Here is a 19,043-nt window from a genome sequence, read left to right as displayed (position 1 = left end):
AAAGGCAGGTGAGGAGACTCCTGACTGAAAACAGTACTATGCCATGACTTAAGATATCAATGTGTGAAAATATAAAACGCAACATGTCAAGTGTTGATTTCATGAGCTGAAATAAAGGATCCCAGAAAATAGACAACCCATAATGTCAAAGCAAAAACAGGTTTTTAGAAATATTTGCTAATTAAAAAAATTAAACATTGAAATATGTATTCTGACCCTTTACTCAGTACTTTGCAGCACCTTTGGCAGCGATTACAGCCTCATTTTGGGTAATTTTATTTAACAAGGCAAGTCCGTTAAATTCTTATTACAATGACAGTTTCCCAAAAGGCAAAAAAGCCTTCTGCGGTGTCAGGGGATTAAAAATAGGACAACACTGCAGCGCTACAAATACTACTGGGCACAGACAACAGCACAAAGGGCAAGGTAGAGACAATGACACTACAAGTTTGGCACACCTGTATTTGGGGAGTTTCTGACATTCTCTGTCAGTTTGGATGGAGAGTGTCGCTGCACAGCATTTTCAGAGCTATCCAGAGATGTTCAAGTCCAGGCTCAGGCTGGGCCACTCAACATTCAGAGACTTGTCATGAAGCCATTCTTGCGTTGTCTTGGCTGTGTGCTTAGGGTCATTGTCCTGTTGGAAAGTGAACCTTCGCTCCAGTCTGAGGTCCTGAGTGCCCTGGAGCAGGTTATCAAAGATCTCTGTACATCTTTCCCTCGATCCTGACTAGTATCCCAGTCCCTGCTGCTGAAAAAGATCCCAACAGCATGATGCTGCCACCACCATGCCTCACCGTAGGGATGGTGCCAGGGACGCTTGGCATTCAGGCCAAGGAGTTCAATATTGGTTTCATCAGACAAGAGAATCCTTTCTCTCCTGGTCAGAGTCCTTTAGGCAAAGTCCAAGAGGGCTGTCATGTACCTTTTACTGAGGAGTGGCTTCCATCTGGCCACTACAATAAAGGCCTGATTGCAGCAATCCACCAGAGATGGTTGTCATTTTGTAAGAGTCTCCCATCACCACAGAGGAACTTTGTGGCCATCGGGTTCTTTAGCACCGCCCTGACCAAAGCTCCTAGGAAGAGTCTTGGTGGTTCCAAACTTCTTCCATTTAAGAATGACGCCACTGTGTTCTTGGGGACCTTCAATACTGAATAATTTTTGTTGGTACTTTTCCCCAGATCTGTGCCGTGACTCACTCCTGTCTCATGCTCTACAGACAAATCCTTCAACCTCAGATAGGTTTTTGCTCTGACATGCACTGTTAACTGTATTGCATGCCTTTCCAAATTATGGCCAATCAGTTGAACTCCAATCAAGTTGTAGAAACATGATCAATTGAAACAGGATGCACCTGAGCTCAATTTTAAGTCTCATTTAGTTATGTAAATAAGGTATTAATTTTACTTTATTGGCTACAATTTAAAAACTAATTTAATTCATTTTAGATTAAGGCTGTAACGAAACAAAATGTGGAAAAAGTCAAGGGATCTGAATAGGGGGTTTACTACAAAGCAGGATCAGTTAGCCAGCTAACCTTGATAAACAATCAGAAATAGTTTATTTTCTGGTTCATAAAGAAAGCTAAACATAGATATGTTTTTAGTTATGGAGTTAAGTAGACCATGCCCATTTTAAACTCAACTAAAAAAAGTGATTTCAGAATATTTAGTTAAGTTAGCTGGCTAAGTACTTGATCTTGTTTTGTAGTATACCCTTCTGTTCTGTTAAGGGAGTGGGTGGAAAATGTTTACATTCCTACAGAACTTAAAGCTGACAACAGGCAGAGATTTTAAATGAATTTATTTGCTTTAAAAGAAAATTCAGCAGAGTAACCACTATCATGTCCAAATAAAAGCAGAACAAAAATCGAGTTCTTTCAATGTGCCATTCATTAGTACACTGGTAATACCTCAGAGCAACAGCCTCTCACTCAGTCAAAAATAAAGAGCACTGAACCACTGTATATTGTAAATACAGCCATTAGAAGCTACTGTAAACCAAAGAGGTGGTCAGTCTTCTTCTGAACGCTATTAAAATAGTTTAGTGATACAGTAATAGTAATGTTTACATAGCATCATGTCAATGACATCCTTTCGAGTAGCAAACAAACTCCAGATTCTTCACACTTGTACTATACTTTTTTTAAAGGACTGGACAGATGGCAACTGCTGACAGAACCTGTTAAAAGGGAATAACGTCAAATACAGGCCTAGATTCTACCATAAAAACAAACAAGGCCTATAAGAAAAAGGTCATGATGCACCAGGTGTCTGGAGTGTAAAGCTGGCGGACTACACTCATACAATGGATGTATTCATGTACAGTAACACTAATACAATGGATGTATTCATGTACAGTAACACTAATACAATGGATGTATTCATGTACAGTAACACTAATACAATGGATGTATTTATGTACAGTAACACTCATGGTTTGAAACTGTTGTTTAATCCAACAAGAGGGATCCATCTAAATTGGTCTGATAAAAATAACCATTCTCCATCCTCTTTCTGACCAATAGGTTCACCTATACACCTGGTCAGGTGCATTCTTAGTCTAGACACCTTAAGAATGTAAAATACTGGATCTTTTCTCAGACCAAGGGGGAGCACCAAGTACAATAAGTAGAGATTTAGATTGATCTAATATGCATTTACATCCACCTAGGTATAACGTGATAGCTATTTCCATGTCTGACATCAGTTGTTTTGACAATGTATTCCAAGGTGGATAAAATTCACCTGAGGAGAAATGATTGATCAAAATCTACATAAGAGTATGATTATAGAACTTAACAGCTAGTACAACGCTTAGAATTTGTTTATTTAGATTTCTCTTGAGCTATAAACCGTTTTGTCAAGATTAAGCAAATTATGGTCGCAAACATTGTACAGAAGAGAAAAAACAAGAAATCATGACATTTAGTGTACACGGAGCTCCTAGAAAGTGATGACCGTTATATGAAGTAGGAATTTTGGCAACACCTCAATTCATTGAAGTCTGTAAACAAACAATATGGACTCGAAGAGTGGAAAGAGACCGAAATTGAAAAGCGCAATTAGTATTACCTTCCAGGAACATAAAAAAAGGGAACATTTTTGAAGGCAGCAGGAATTTCTTAGTGTAGGGGAAACATGTAGGGCTTGTCCAACCCCCTTCTTCCTAGAGCTGAAGAAGAGTTCATTGTAAGCTTTGTATAATTAAATCAATCATTTTAAGTAGTATGTACCAATTACAATACGAAAGAGAAAAAAATTATATCTGGATACATATGGTTTTTGTAGAATCCTCCCCCTTCCTCCTAAGACACTCCCCCGCCCTCTTATTCATTACCAATAGGTGAGCTCAGACTGCAGCGTGACTTCCTACTTCCTGTCTGCGGAATTTAGAGTAGTGAGCACTTCCTCTTCCTCTTCTTGACGGGTGGGGGACACAGGACCGCCCGGATGGCTTCGTCAAATACTGTCTTAAGGCCACGCTGTGTCAAGGCTGAGCATTCCAGGTACTTTACTGCTCCTGTAGAGAGACAGGCTGGCAGTCAACATAACAGCAAATAGGGATTTAATTCATTAAAATCCTAAATAGACTAATAGCTATGACTACCCTGAGCGGAGCCAGGTTAAGCAATAAGGAAACTGCATTGACATTGCTGTGTAGAGTCCAGTAATAGGCTTAATCTACGTCCGGGAAACTGGCCCCTAAAGTACTACTAAGAACTAAGTAAGCCTTGTCCGAGCCAGAACAGCCCATCTCCTGTTTCTGTACTGAGGCACCTTGATGTACAGTACCCCCCCCCGGACAGGACACTAGCCCCTCTCCTGTTTCTGTAGTGAGGCACCTTAATGTACAGTACCCCCCCCCCCCCCCCTGGACAGGACACTAGCCCCTCTCCTGTTTCTGTACTGAGGCACCTTGATGTACAATACCCCCCCTGGACAGGACACTAGCCCCTCTCCTGTTTCTGTACTGAGGCCCCTTGATGTACAGTACCCCCCTGGACAGGACACTAGCCCCTCTCCTGTTTCTGTACTGAGGCACCTTGATGTACAGTACCCCCCCTGGACAGGACACTAGCCCATCTCCTGTTTCTGTACCGAGGCACCTTGATGTACCAATAGACCCCCTGGACAAGACTAAGTACCATTAGTAAACTAACCAATCTCTTTGGCCATGGCCAGGCCCTGGGGGTAGGTGATGGGGGTGAGTTTCTTCTCCTTCAGCTTCTCGATGGTGTCCTTGTCATCTCTCAGATCCAGCTTGGTGCCCACCAGGATGATGGGGGTGTTGGGGCAGTGGTGTCTTACCTCTGGGTACCACTACGGAGGACATGGACAAGTCAGTCAGGATAGGATCAGGATATTACTGTAAACTAGAGGCCTACCTATTAGGTCTATACATCAGTTGTTTTGAGTATGTGGATAAAATCCACCCTTTCAAGCAATGACCTTGATGACAAAGCATTAAGTTATCACAGAACTAGGTAGAAACAAAGCCAAGGCTATGGCTCACCTTGGCACGGACGTTTTCAAAGGAGGCAGGACTCACGAGAGAGAAGCAAATCAAGAACACATCCTGTTGAGAGGAAACAAACAGCATAATTTATACAAGATCCACCATGAAAAACTGAATTGCAATTCATGGAGATTATGAATGGTACAAATTAACCACAGACAGTTTATGAACCAGTCCTCAATCTAGGACAAAGTTTCCCTGAACACTGACCACTGTCAATTGATGGTAGGAGTCAGAGCCCAGAATGAGGGCAGACAAAGGGGCAGACAGAGCACTCTTTCACTTAATGCCTGCTCCAGACATTGTTTAGGTACTATGGGCAGAGGACCGTACTCTCATCCCCATACATGCAGACTGACATAATAAATGCTCAATGTTGGCAACAACGCAATATGCCTTTCCCTAACGCCTTGAATAACTTGCGTTATATTGTTCACAATGTTGTCAAAACCGGAACGCAAACATGGTTTTTGAGGGGGATATTCAGCTAACACCAGGAATTCAGCTAAAAACGTCAAATTTAGGCAGTCTGTTCCCAAGTACTCCCACAAATAAAATAAGTGATTGTGTCTCAATGTAAATCAAGGTATGAAATTGTTATTTTCAAACACACTCTTTTTGGGCTTAGCATTGGTCAATTTTCAGTGTAGAAATTACTATAATTAATGGTACAAATTAACCACACAGACAGAGTTTATGAACTCCCCGACCATCCACTGCGACAGAAATCAACCCGTGGCTGAATCTAGTTGCCTACCCGTTGTATGAATTGATGCTTTACGCCCCGCTGACAGCAATGCACTGATAGAAATGAAGATAGTCCCTAATTATGACACTAGTGACAACAGTACATTTCTCCTGTTGTTTTACCGTCTGTGGATAGGACAGTGGTCGGAGTCTGTCGTAGTCTTCCTGTCCTGCTGTATCCCATAGACCCAGATTCACTGGTTTCCCATCGACCATGACATTGGCAGAGTAGTTGTCAAAGCTGCAGGGAGAGATGCATATTGTTACGCCACAATGACATCAGGGAAGTGATTAGCACACAACCAGGAAATAATGGCAACCAGTAAATGTCAATGATTCTACAGGCTAAATATATAATTTCCTGATTCAGCAGGAAAAACTTAAAACCACACCTCTTATAAAATGTAAACATAGAATGCTAACATGAACATGCAGCACTATGTTTCTAGTGTAGGGGAGAAGGGCTAAGCATTATAACTTAGACCCTGGCACAGCATTTATTTTGCTGACAAAACTCCATGCCATTTGTAAGACCTGCTGCGGAGTGAGAGAGAGAGAGAGAGTGAGCACTTACACTGTGGGTATATATTCCCCGGGGAACGCATTGGTGGTGTAGCTGATGAGCAGGCATGTTTTACCCACAGCTCTGGAGGGAGAGATGGAGGGATAAGGAGGAGAAATAAACAACTTTAGTTTTGTTTGTCAATTTCAAAACTGAAAGGAGAACTTGAAGGGGTTTAACTGGCCAACTTGAGACAATGAGTTAAACTATGAATAAATGTCTGCATTATCAAGTAGTGATGCACCGATATCACATTTTTGGCAGAAACCGATATTTTCCTTGCCAAAAAAAACAAGCAAGGAATAGTTATCACACACACGCGCAGTGGTCTATGGCACTGCATTTCAGTGCAAGAGGTGTCACTACAGTCCCTAGTCGAATCCAGGCTGTATCACACCCGGCCGTGATTGGGAGTCCCATAGGGCGGCGCATAATTGGCCAGGCAGCGCCTGGGTTTGGCCGGGGTAGGCTGTCATTGTAAATAAGAATTTGTTCTTAACTGACTTGCCTAATTTAGGTTACACACACACTGACCAAAAAGTTATTTTGCTCGCATATACAGTGCCTTGTTGTTGATTCTTCACAAAAAAATACAGTTTTATATCTTTATGTTTGAAGCCTGAAATGTGGCAAAAGGTCGCAAAGTTCAAGGGGGCCGAATACTTTCGCAAGGCACTGTATGTCCCCCATTACCAGTAAAACAACCAAAACCTATTTCACTTACTTGCTGTGCCGTTTCGTTGTTCATTTGTTCAGTCGTTTCATTCTCAAACAGGATTTCTACAGAACGTCGTTTGGGTCTTTGCGTGTCAAAAAAAAATACTATTTAACGTGTCAACGCCACTGCTACTCTCTGTTCATCATATATGCATAGTCACTTTAACCATATCTACATGTACATACTACCTCAATCAGCCTGACTAACCGGTGTCTGTATGTAGCCTCTACTTTTATAGCCTCGCTACTGTATATAGCCTGTCTTTTTACTGTTGTTTTATTTCTTTACCTACCCATTGTTCACCTAATACCTTTTTTTGCACTATTGGTTAGAGCTTGTAAGTAAGCATTTCACTGTAAGGTCTACACCTACTGTATTCGGCGCACGTGACAAATAAACTTGTATTTGATTTGAAATAAGCTTGTTGACCAATCAGGACTTGAATATGACTGCACGTCACATAATACATTTAACACGTTCATTACGTTTACACATTGATTACACTCACTCATGTATGCTATGATTCTGGTAAATTTGTCTCACGCACCTACAGTGCTGGTCATTAAAAAAAAAGCCGGCTAGCTCATGGACGCAAACCATGTTCTTCCCCAAAAACATAGCAAAACGACATAATCTGTTTCAGTAGCTATAGTTTGCTAACTATATAGCTAGGTGTCATCTAAAATAACAATTTATAAGACAGTTCTTATTTGATTAATGGTCTGACCCATCTATGTGAAGCTAGCCACAACAGTGGACTTCACGGTTAGCCTTAAAAATAAAAGTATGGCATAATTCTACGATGTATTAATTTGCATCACTGTCAATTACAGACTTCTATTTAAGGCAACCTGCAAATTCCACCATTGTGCCTAATCCTTATTGTGGTCTGGTCGAGCATCACGAGCCAGATGAAGCTAGCTGGCTGCTTATAACGTTAGCTTTGGGCAACAGGGTTAAGTAGCTGGCTAGCTATTTCTTTTCATGAACTGAAGTTAAATGTCAATAGGCGAACAACAAGAGGCATACTAGCTAATACTTACAAGGATTCCTTAATCATTGCTAAAAATGAAAATGACTGCAGTTTCTACTGGTCATTGTTTTCAGGCTGGTTGTATTGGTGCTAGCTAGGTACCAAACTAAAGCTAGCTACCCCAGAAGTTGCGGTCAAACAAATGATGCTTTATTACCAACTCAGTATTGTAAACACTACCAACTCAGTATTGTAAACACATCGTTCATGGCCGGTGTTTGAAGACTTTTTTGTACAGCTTTGACAATGATACTGTATCTTTTTTGACACACAAAGACCCAAATGACATTTCATAGTATGTATGTTGTGAAGCTAATCGCAGTGACGCTATTACTGTAACTCCAGTAGGGCAACATCTGAAAAATAGCACACTTGGTAGTGTGTACCGGTGCTCAACCAGTCGGCGAAAGTCAACATCACCCACGACAGAGAACGGTTGATTGTCAAGGGCAATGAATTCCATTATCTTGGCTTTAATGGATTTCGCCTTTGAGTTGTCTCGCTGAAATTGTGTTACTCTCAAATGACTGCTTGACTTGTTGACTACTCGATCCACACAGCAGACATTGTAGGCTAGTTTCGGAATACTTTGTTGCACGTATAGCGCAAAATTGTATGTGGCGTCATTACGTCATGTACCTACGTTATTGGTATGCACGTCAGCTTTGACATCGGTTTTGCACCTCGGCGTTAAACTAGACGTCGGCCGATACCGATGTTGCCATTTTTAGCTTATATCGTCCGATTCCGATATGTTCACCGATAATTTGTGCATCCCTGTTATCCCATAGTGATCCAATGTTGGGGTTTCGCTCTACAATAGGGACATATTATGAAGACTTGAGAAGATGACCCACTATCTAGCAGATATTTATCAGAACTTCTTAGTTTCTTTAGAAAGCTTCATACACTACTTACTATAGCCCTTTAATTTAAATATGTCTGGAAAATAGTAGTTTAACTGCCTATTGTTAATGAACTCCACCATCAACATTATTTAGAACATAGGGACATAGTGCCATTCTTTGTCAATGCTGGTACCATGTCCTAAATAAGGTTGATGGTGGAGTTCATTAACAATAGGCAGTTAAACTACTATTTTCCAGACATATTTAAATTAAAGGGCTATAGTAAGTAGTGTATGAAGCTTTCTAAAGAAACTAAGAAGTTCTGATAAATATCTGCTAGATAGTGGGTCATCTTCTCAATAATAAGTTCTCAATAAAGATTAAAAAAAATAAAAATGATCTAAAACCCAATGGTGTAGCAAATTATGTCACTTATCATAATACAAGGCGGTAACAAGAAGTAAGTGGAATGATAGGACGGACACTAAAGGGTTGCTGGGAATGGATCATTTCTCATAACAGTGCATACAGCGGGCTTTGTCTCACTCGCTAGCCACTACTCTAACCTAACAAGAAACGTGTGGTCCTAACAGCAAACGAGAATGCATAACAGTTACCGTCAAGTAACAATTAGTTAGTATGCCACAACAAGTTTGCAGTCTGATGTTAGCAAGCTAACTTAGCTGACGCTAATTAGCTAACGTTAGTGTTGGAAACTGACAGTTGTCACCAATTAGTAAGCCAACGCTCAAACTGTGGGCTACTAGAAACAATTCACTTTGACAATGTATTCTAGATCATAACTTATATTGTAAGACGTCATTTTATAAACATACCTAACTAGCTACATAAATGTAGGTTTAACTTACCCGTCCCCCACTACAACACACTTGATGGCCTGCATCGACGCCTCTCTCAGCTATCAAGCTACAGTAGCTAGCTCAAATTGTAGCTTATTGGTCAGCTGGTAAACCACTCTTTTGATGCGTGAACTTGTTTTCCCAAAAAGGAGAAAAACAAGGTTTGAAGCCTGGATTGGAGAGCCCAAATTGCGATAGGTTAGAAATGAGGAGAATTCCTTCAAATCAGTGTCCTCAAATAACTTGGTGGAGCTCCAAACTTATAAACCAAGCAGCCACCACCCCAAAAATCTCTGGTGCTAAGCTTGAAAAAACGCCCTCAGACAGCGGAAGCTGTAGCTCCCATTCCAAACAAGTAATTTCCGTTTACCGTAGATTGGATAAAGGAATTTTCAAAGGGCTGTCAAGCGACGCCACCTAGCGGTAAGTAGAACATTTCTACAGCCACTTTCAGTTTCTGAACATTAGAGGGCAGTATTCCCTCATCAGCTGAATATTGTAAAGTCGCTCCAAGGTGGTGCACCATTTCAGAGTGGCAGGCGTCATGAGACAAGACAGTCAGTCAATACTTAGGGTCTTATGATTTCATTCATCCGGGAACTTTGTCATGGTTGTCCTGTGTTTTATCCTTTAAAAAAAGTATGTGTTTATCCACATTACAGCATCTTATCTAAATTGGCATTTGACAGATGATCTTATCCAGAGTGACTTAAGGTTAAGTGCCTTGCTCAATAGTATACAGACAGATTTTTCACCCATTTCACTTGTAGATTCAAACCACTGACCTTTTGGTTACTGGCCCAATGTTCTTAACCAGCAAGGCTACTTGTTAGGCTACCTGCTCCCCGTACGACACAGATTGTCTGTTGACTGCAGATCCAAAACATCTGAATAAAAACAGAATAAAACCAGTTAAGATGTCATTTTGAGTTCTCGCTCTCTTTCCCCTTCTCTCTTCCTTCATCCTCCTCCCCATTCTCAATTCATCAGCAAAACCATTAGTGTCTTCATTGTTAATTAATCAGTGTCTCTGGCTGTTCTACTCAAGGACATTCAGAGACTTGTCCCGAAGCCAATCCTGTGTTGTCTTGGCTATGTGCTTAGGGTCGTTGTCCCGTTGAAAGGTGAAGCTTCGCCCCCAGTTTAAGGTCCTGAGCGCTCTGGAGCAGGTTTTCGTCAAGGATCTTTCTTTACTTTGCTCCGTTCATCTTTCCCTCGATCATGACTAGATTCCCAGTCCCTGCCGCTGAAAAACATCCCCACAGCATGATGCTGCCAACACCATGCTTCACCGTAGGGATGGTGGAAGGTTTCCTACAGATATGACACTTGGCATTCAGGCAAAAGAGTTCAATCTTGGTTTCATCAGACCATTTAAGCCTGTTTCTCAGACAGTCTTTAGGTGCCTTTTGGCAAACTCCAAGCCTTTCACTGAGGAGTTGCTTCTGTCTGGCCACTCTACCATAAAGGCCTGATTGGTGGAGTGCTGCAGAGATGGTTGTCCTTCTGGAAGGTTCTCCCATCTCCACAGAGGAACTCTGGAGCTCTGTCAGGGTGACCATCGGGTTCTTGGTCACCTCCCTGACCAAGGCCCTTCTCCACCGATTGCTCAGTTTGGCCAGGCGGCCAGCTCTAGGAAGAGTCCTGGTGGTTCTAAACTGCTTCCATTTAAGAATGACGAGGCCACTGTGTTCTTGGGGACTTTCAATCCTGCAGACATTTTTGTTGGTACCCTTCCCCAGATCTGTGCCTCTCAGATCTCTACAGACATTTCCTCCTACTTTGTGGCTTGGTTTTTGCTCTGACATGCACTGACAACTGTGTGTAGATGGATAAAATATTCATTTATTTTATCAATTTTAGAATAAGGTTGTAACATTAAAATGTGGAAAAGGGGAATGCGTCTGAATACTTTCAGAATACACTGTGGAGCAGGACTACTCATGTACTATTTGAGAAGGTCCGGTCAGAAACATTTATCTGTGTAGTAACAAACTCCCACCTTGTAACCTATGCGACCCCAAACTGTTCACACCCCCAGTTTTAAAGCTAATTTCCTAAAAATCCACAAATTTTGCCATGACTTACTGTAGGTTATGTGCGTTCCTATGATACCAGTTTACTGTAGGTTATGTGCGTTCCTATAATACCAGCTTACTGTAGGTTATGAGCGTTCATATGATACCAGCTTACTGTAGGTTGTGTGCGTTCCTATGATACCAGCTTACTGTAGGTTGTGTGCGTTCCTATGATACCAGCTTACTGTAGGTTGTGTGCGTTCCTATGATACCAGCTTACTGTAGGTTATGTGCGTTCCTATGATACCAGCTTACTGTAGGTTGTGTGCGTTCCTATGATACCAGCTTACTGTAGGTTGTGTGCGTTCCTATGATACCAGCTTACTGTAGGTTATGTGCGTTCATATGATACCAGCTTACTGTAGGTTGTGTGCGCTCCTATGATACCAGCTTACTGTAGGTTGTGTGCGTTCATATGATACCAGCTTACTGTAGGTTGTGTGCGTTCCTATGATACCAGCTTACTTACTGTAGGTTGTGTGTGTTCATATGATACCAGCTTACTGTAGGTTGTGTGTGTTCATATGATACCAGCTTACTGTAGGTTGTGTGTGTTCATATGATACCAGCTTACTGTAGGTTGTGTGTGTTCATATGATACCAGCTTACTGTAGGTTGTGTGCGTTCATATGATACCAGCTTACTGTAGGTTGTGTGCGTTCTTATGATACCAGCTTACTTACTGTAGGTTGTGTGTGTTCATATGATACCAGCTTACTTACTGTAGGTTGTGTGTGTTCATATGATACCAGCTTACTTACTGTAGGTTGTGTGTGTTCATATGATACCAGCTTACTTACTGTAGGTTGTGTGTGTTCATATGATACCAGCTTACTTACGGTAGGTTGTGTGTGTTCATATGATACCAGCTTACTTACTGTAGGTTGTGTGTGTTCATATGATACCAGCTTACTTACTGTAGGTTGTGTGTGTTCATATGATACCAGCTTACTTACTGTAGGTTGTGTGTGTTCATATGATACCAGCTTACTTACTGTAGGTTGTGTGTGTTCATATGATACCAGCTTACTTACTGTAGGTTGTGTGTGTTCATATGATACCAGCTTACTTATTGTAGGTTGTGTGTGTTCATATGATACCAGCTTACTTACTGTAGGTTGTGTGTGTTCATATGATACCAGCTTACTTATTGTAGGTTGTGTGTGTTCATATGATACCAGCTTACTTACTGTAGGTTGTGTGTGTTCATATGATACCAGCTTACTTACTGTAGGTTGTGTGTGTTCATATGATACCAGCTTACTTACTGTAGGTTGTGTGTGTTCATATGATACCAGCTTACTTATTGTAGGTTGTGTGTGTTCATATGATACCAGCTTACTTACTGTAGGTTGTGTGTGTTCATATGATACCAGCTTACTTATTGTAGGTTGTGTGTGTTCATATGATACCAGCTTACTTACTGTAGGTTGTGTGTGTTCATATGATACCAGCTTACTTACTGTAGGTTGTGTGTGTTCATATGATACCAGTTCAGTACCACTGAATGTTTTATTTGACTATTTGACCGCAAATACAAATTCAGTCTAGACACCGTTGCCCTAGAGCACACAAAAAACGATACATACCTCGGCCTAAACAACAGGGCTCCCGAGTGGCGCAGCGGTCTAAGGCACTGCATCTCAGTGCAAGAGGCGTCACTACAGTCCCTGGTTCGAATCCAGGCTGTATCACATCCAGCTGTGATTGGAAGTCCCATAGGGCGGCGCACATGGGAATCCTGGGATATTCTTTTGTATATTATTGCTGTGAGAGCGAGAGCTAGCATGCACTAATTGTAATGGTCACATTAGCTTCCTGTTTATTCACAGTTATTTCCATTCTAACAGACAAATTACCAATCTACAGCCATCAACATCCTGTTGTCCTGCACATCTAATGTGCTTCCTTGTGTCTATCGTCAGAATAAACACCAATCAACTGGGCTCACTGGCTGGGACAGTCCTTTCTTTAAAAACACAACCCAAGATTAACAAAGTAAGATCACATCTGTTCCACTGGTGCCCAGAACAGTCTTCTTGTCTTCACTGGACAGCGGTTACACATGCCCATGACTGGCGGCAGACTCAACAACAGCGGTTGAATAGTTGTGAGAATCGGTTCATTGACAGAGAAATCAGATTGAAACCCTTGGCAGTGATTCTCGGCAGGGCGGCGAATGTTGATACATTTCCAAGGAATGTGATGAGTCACTGAGTCAGCTGAGTTTAGGGATGAACCGCCTATCTTGTTTCAGCCATCCACATCCACACCAGATCAAATCAGTGTCTTTTTACACTGACCACTGTGTCTCTTGTCACAACATTCAGGTAAACTGCTCATAGCTCAGACATGGGAAAAAGCATGCCCATCTACTCTCCAAGAACTACTGCAGTGAAGTGAATGTGTGTGCGTGCAGCTTGAACACAGTGAAGTGAATGTGATAAGCCTCCTTTCTCACAGAGGGAGGGAGAGGGTAAAGCGGTCAGACGAGGGAGTGGGACACAGAGCTGGAGGGAAAGGGAAATGTGGGGGACATCCTTCCTTCTCACAATGACTGATTTAATATGATGACCTTAGACCTGATTATAGAGCAAGGCTCCCATACATTGCCATACAGGATCATTCATTCTACTGTACAATTGAATTCTGATCTGATTTGTATTTGAGATGTGTTGAGATACGTAACACAGTGGAGATGTGTTGATGCGTAACACAGTGGAGATGTGTTGATACGTAACACAGTGGAGATGTGTTGATACGTAGCACAGTGGAGATGTGTTGATACGTAGCACAGTGGAGATGTGTTGATGCGTAACACAGTGGAGATGTGTTGATACGTAGCACAGTGGAGATGTGTTGAGATGTGTTGAGATGCGTAGCACAGTGGAGATGTGTTGAGATACGTAGCACAGTGGAGATGTGTTGATACGTAGCACAGTGGAGATGTGTTGAGATGCGTAGCACAGTGGAGATGTGTTGAGATACGTAGCACAGTGGAGATGTGTTGATACGTAGCACAGTGGAGATGTGTTGATACGTAGCACAGTGGAGATGTGTTGAGATGCGTAACACAGTGGAGATGTGTTGAGATGAGTAGCACAGTGGAGATGTGTTGATACGTAGCACAGTGGAGATGTGTTGATACGTAGCACAGTGGAGATGTGTTGATACGTAGCACAGTGGAGATGTGTTGAGATACGTAGCACAGTGGAGATGTGTTGATACGTAGCACAGTGGAGATGTGTTGAGATGCGTAACACAGTGGAGATGTGTTGATACGTAGCACAGTGGAGATGTGTTGAGATGAGTAGCACAGTGGAGATGTGTTGATACGTAGCACAGTGGAGATGTGTTGAGATGCGTAACACAGTGGAGATGTGTTGAGATGCGTAGCACAGTGGAGATGTGTTGATATGCGTAACACAGTGGAGATGTGTTGAGATGCGTAACACAGTGGAGATGTGTTGAGATGCGTAGCACAGTGGAGATGTGTTGATACGTAGCACAGTGGAGATGTGTTGATGCGTAGCACAGTGGAGATGTGTTGATACGTAGCACAGTGGAGATGTGTTGAGATGCGTAGCATAGTGGAGATGTGTTGATACGCGTAACACAGTGGAGATGTGTTGAGATGCGTAACACAGTGGAGATGTGTTGATACGTAGCACAGTGGAGATGTGTTGATACGTAGCACAGTGGAGATGTGTTGATACGTAACACAGTGGAGATGTGTTGATACGTAGCACAGTGGAGATGTGTTGATACGTAGCACAGTGGAGATGTGTTGAGATGCGTAGCACAGTGGAGATGTGTTGAGATGCGTAGCACAGTGGAGATGTGTTGATACGTAGCACAGTGGAGATGTGTTGAGATGCGTAGCACAGTGGAGATGTGTTGATACGCGTAACACAGTGGAGATGTGTTGAGATGCGTAACACAGTGGAGATGTGTTGATACGTAGCACAGTGGAGATGTGTTGATACGTAGCACAGTGGAGATGTGTTGATACGTAACACAGTGGAGATGTGTTGATACGTAGCACAGTGGAGATGTGTTGATACGTAGCACAGTGGAGATGTGTTGAGATGCGTAGCACAGTGGAGATGTGTTGATACGCGTAACACAGTGGAGATGTGTTGAGATGCGTAACACAGTGGAGATGTGTTGATACGTAGCACAGTGGAGATGTGTTGATACGTAGCACAGTGGAGATGTGTTGATACGTAACACAGTGGAGATGTGTTGATACGTAGCACAGTGGAGATGTGTTGAGATGCGTAGCACAGTGGAGATGTGTTGATACGTAGCACAGTGGAGATGTGTTGAGATGCGTAGCACAGTGGAGATGTGTTGATACGCGTAACACAGTGGAGATGTGTTGAGATGCGTAACACAGTGGAGATGTGTTGATACGTAGCACAGTGGAGATGTGTTGATACGTAGCACAGTGGAGATGTGTTGATACGTAACACAGTGGAGATGTGTTGATACGTAGCACAGTGGAGATGTGTTGATACGTAGCACAGTGGAGATGTGTTGAGATGCGTAACACAGTGGAGATGTGTTGATACGTAGCACAGTGGAGATGTGTTGATACGTAGCACAGTGGAGATGTGTTGAGATAGGTAGCACAGTGGAGATGTGTTGAGATGCGTAGCACAGTGGAGATGTGTTGAGATACGTAGCACAGTGGAGATGTGTTGATATGTAGCACAGTGGAGATGTGTTGATACGTAGCACAGTGGAGATGTGTTGAGATACGTAACACAGTGGAGATGTGTTGATACGTAGCACAGTGGAGATGTGTTGAGATGCGTAGCACAGTGGAGATGTGTTGATACGTAGCACAGTGGAGATGTGTTGAGATGCGTAGCACAGTGGAGATGTGTTGATACGTAGCACAGTGGAGATGTGTTGATACGTAGCACAGTGGAGATGTGTTGAGATGCGTAGCACAGTGGAGATGTGTTGATACGTAGCACAGTGGAGATGTGTTGAGATGCGTAGCACAGTGGAGATGTGTTGATACGTAGCACAGTGGAGATGTGTTGAGATGCGTAACACAGTGGAGATGTGTTGATACGTAGCACAGTGGAGATGTGTTGATACGTAGCACAGTGGAGATGTGTTGAGATGCGTAGCACAGTGGAGATGTGTTGATACGTAGCACAGTGGAGATGTGTTGATACGTAGCACAGTGGAGATGTGGTGATGCGTAACACAGTGGAGATGTGTTGATACGTAGCACAGTGGAGAGGTGTTGATACGTAGCACAGTGGAGATGTGTTGATACGTAGCACAGTGGAGATGTGTTGAGATGCGTAGCACAGTGGAGATGTGTTGATACGTAGCACAGTGGAGATGTGTTGAGATACGTAACACAGTGGAGATGTGTTGATACGTAGCACAGTGGAGATGTGTTGAGATGCGTAGCACAGTGGAGATGTGTTGAGATGCGTAACACAGTGGAGATGTGTTGATACGTAGCACAGTGGAGATGTGTTCAGATGCGTAACACAGTGGAGATGTGTTGATACGTAACACAGTGGAGATGTGTTGATACGTAGCACAGTGGAGATGTGTTGAGATGCGTAGCACAGTGGAGATGTGTTGAGATGCGTAGCACAGTGGAGATGTGTTGATACGTAGCACAGTGGAGATGTGTTGATACGTAGCACAGTGGAGATGTGTTGAGATGCGTAGCACAGTGGAGATGTGTTGATACGTAGCACAGTGGAGATGTGTTGAGATGCGTAACACAGTGGAGATGTGTTGATACGTAGCACAGTGGAGATGTGTTGATACGTAGCACAGTGGAGATGTGTTGAGATGCGTAGCACAGTGGAGATGTGTTGATACGTAGCACAGTGGAGATGTGTTGATGCGTAACACAGTGGAGATGTGTTGATACGTAGCACAGTGGAGATGTGTTGATACGTAGCACAGTGGAGATGTGTTGATACGTAGCACAGTGGAGATGTGTTGATACGTAGCACAGTGGAGATGTGTTGAGATGCGTAGCACAGTGGAGATGTGTTGATACGTAGCACAGTGGAGATGTGTTGAGATGCGTAGCACAGTGGAGATGTGTTGATACGTAGCACAGTGGAGATGTGTTGAGATGCGTAGCACAGTGGAGATGTGTTGATACGTAACACAGTGGAGATGTGTTGAGATGCGTAGCACAGTGGAGATGTGTTGATACGTAGCACAGTGGAGATGTGTTGATACGTAGCACAGTGGAGATGTGTTGAGATGCGTAACACAGTGGAGATGTGTTGATACGTAGCACAGTGGAGATGTGTTGATACGTAGCACAGTGGAGATGTGTTGAGATGCGTAGCACAGTGGAGATGTGTTGATACGTAGCACAGTGGAGATGTGTTGATACGTAGCACAGTGGAGATGTGTTGAGATGCGTAGCACAGTGGAGATGTGTTGAGATGCGTAACACAGTGGAGATGTGTTGATACGTAACACAGTGGAGATGTGTTGATACGTAGCACAGTGGAGATGTGTTGAGATGCGTAACACAGTGGAGATGTGTTGATACGTAGCACAGTGGAGATGTGTTGATACGTAGCACAGTGGAGATGTGTTGATACGTAGCACAGTGGAGATGTGTTGATACGTAGCACAGTGGAGATGTGTTGATACGTAGCACAGTGGAGATGTGTTGATACGTAACACAGTGGAGATGTGTTGATACGTAGCACAGTGGAGATGTGTTGAGATGCGTAGCACAGTGGAGATGTGTTGATACGTAGCACAGTGGAGATGTGTTGATACGTAGCACAGTGGAGATGTGTTGATACGTAGCACAGTGGAGATGTGTTGATACGTAGCACAGTGGAGATGTGTTGATACGTAACACAGTGGAGATGTGTTGATACGTAGCACAGTGGAGATGTTGAGATGCGTAGCACAGTGGAGATGTGTTGATACGTAGCACAGTGGAGATGTGTTGAGATGCGTAGCACAGTGGAGATGTGTTGAGATGCGTAGCACAGTGGAGATGTGTTGAGATGCGTAACACAGTGGAGATGTGTTGATACGTAGCACAGTGGAGATGTGTTGAGATGCGTAACACAGTGGAGATGTGTTGATACGTAGCACAGTGGAGATGTGTTGATACGTAGCACAGTGGAGATGTGTTGATACGTAACACAGTGGAGATGTGTTGAGATACGTAACACAGTGGAGATGTGTTGATACGTAGCACAGTGGAGATGTGTTGAGATGCGTAGCACAGTGGAGATGTGTTGAGATGCGTAGCACAGTGGAGATGTGTTGAGATGCGTAGCACAGTGGAGATGTGTTGAGATGCGTAACACAGTGGAGATGTGTTGATACGTAGCACAGTGGAGATGTGTTGAGATGCGTAACACAGTGGAGGTGTTGAGATGCGTAGCACAGTGGAGATGTGTTGATATGCGTAACACAGTGGAGATGTGTTGAGATGCGTAACACAGTGGAGATGTGTTGAGATGCGTAGCACAGTGGAGATGTGTTGATACGTAGCACAGTGGAGATGTGTTGATGCGTAGCACAGTGGAGATGTGTTGATACGTAGCACAGTGGAGATGTGTTGAGATGCGTAGCATAGTGGAGATGTGTTGATACGCGTAACACAGTGGAGATGTGTTGAGATGCGTAACACAGTGAAGATGTGT

At 43.0% G+C, this 19,043-nt stretch overlaps 1 protein-coding gene across 2 annotated transcripts; it reads right to left on the bottom strand.

Annotated features, from left to right (window-relative positions):
• Nucleotides 1-1,789: 1,789 nt before the first annotated feature.
• LOC110502935 (ras-related C3 botulinum toxin substrate 1) lies at nt 1,790-9,762 on the bottom strand. 2 transcript variants are annotated; one of them, XR_005039234.2, is made up of 7 exons: nt 9,299-9,762; nt 5,843-5,914; nt 5,392-5,509; nt 4,519-4,581; nt 4,166-4,325; nt 3,343-3,525; nt 1,790-3,177 (listed from the first exon to the last, which is right to left on the bottom strand). XR_005039234.2 is itself a non-coding variant. In XM_036960723.2 (6 exons), the coding sequence occupies exons 1-6, from the start codon at nt 9,331-9,333 to the stop codon at nt 3,395-3,397; spliced, it is 579 nt and encodes a 192-aa protein (XP_036816618.1). In that variant the 5' UTR covers nt 9,334-9,762; the 3' UTR covers nt 1,790-3,394. The 2 variants fall into 2 exon arrangements, 1 of the variants encoding a protein (XP_036816618.1); XM_036960723.2 differs by having other exon boundaries at nt 1,790-3,525.
• Nucleotides 9,763-19,043: the final 9,281 nt, after the last annotated feature.

The sequence above is a fragment of the Oncorhynchus mykiss genome, chromosome 23 (genome assembly GCF_057628025.1).
Source record: "Oncorhynchus mykiss isolate SJ-2025 chromosome 23, ASM5762802v1, whole genome shotgun sequence".
In the NCBI taxonomy this organism is placed as follows: Eukaryota; Metazoa; Chordata; class Actinopteri; order Salmoniformes; family Salmonidae; genus Oncorhynchus; species Oncorhynchus mykiss.
This window is presented reverse-complemented; position numbering and strand designations above follow the sequence as displayed.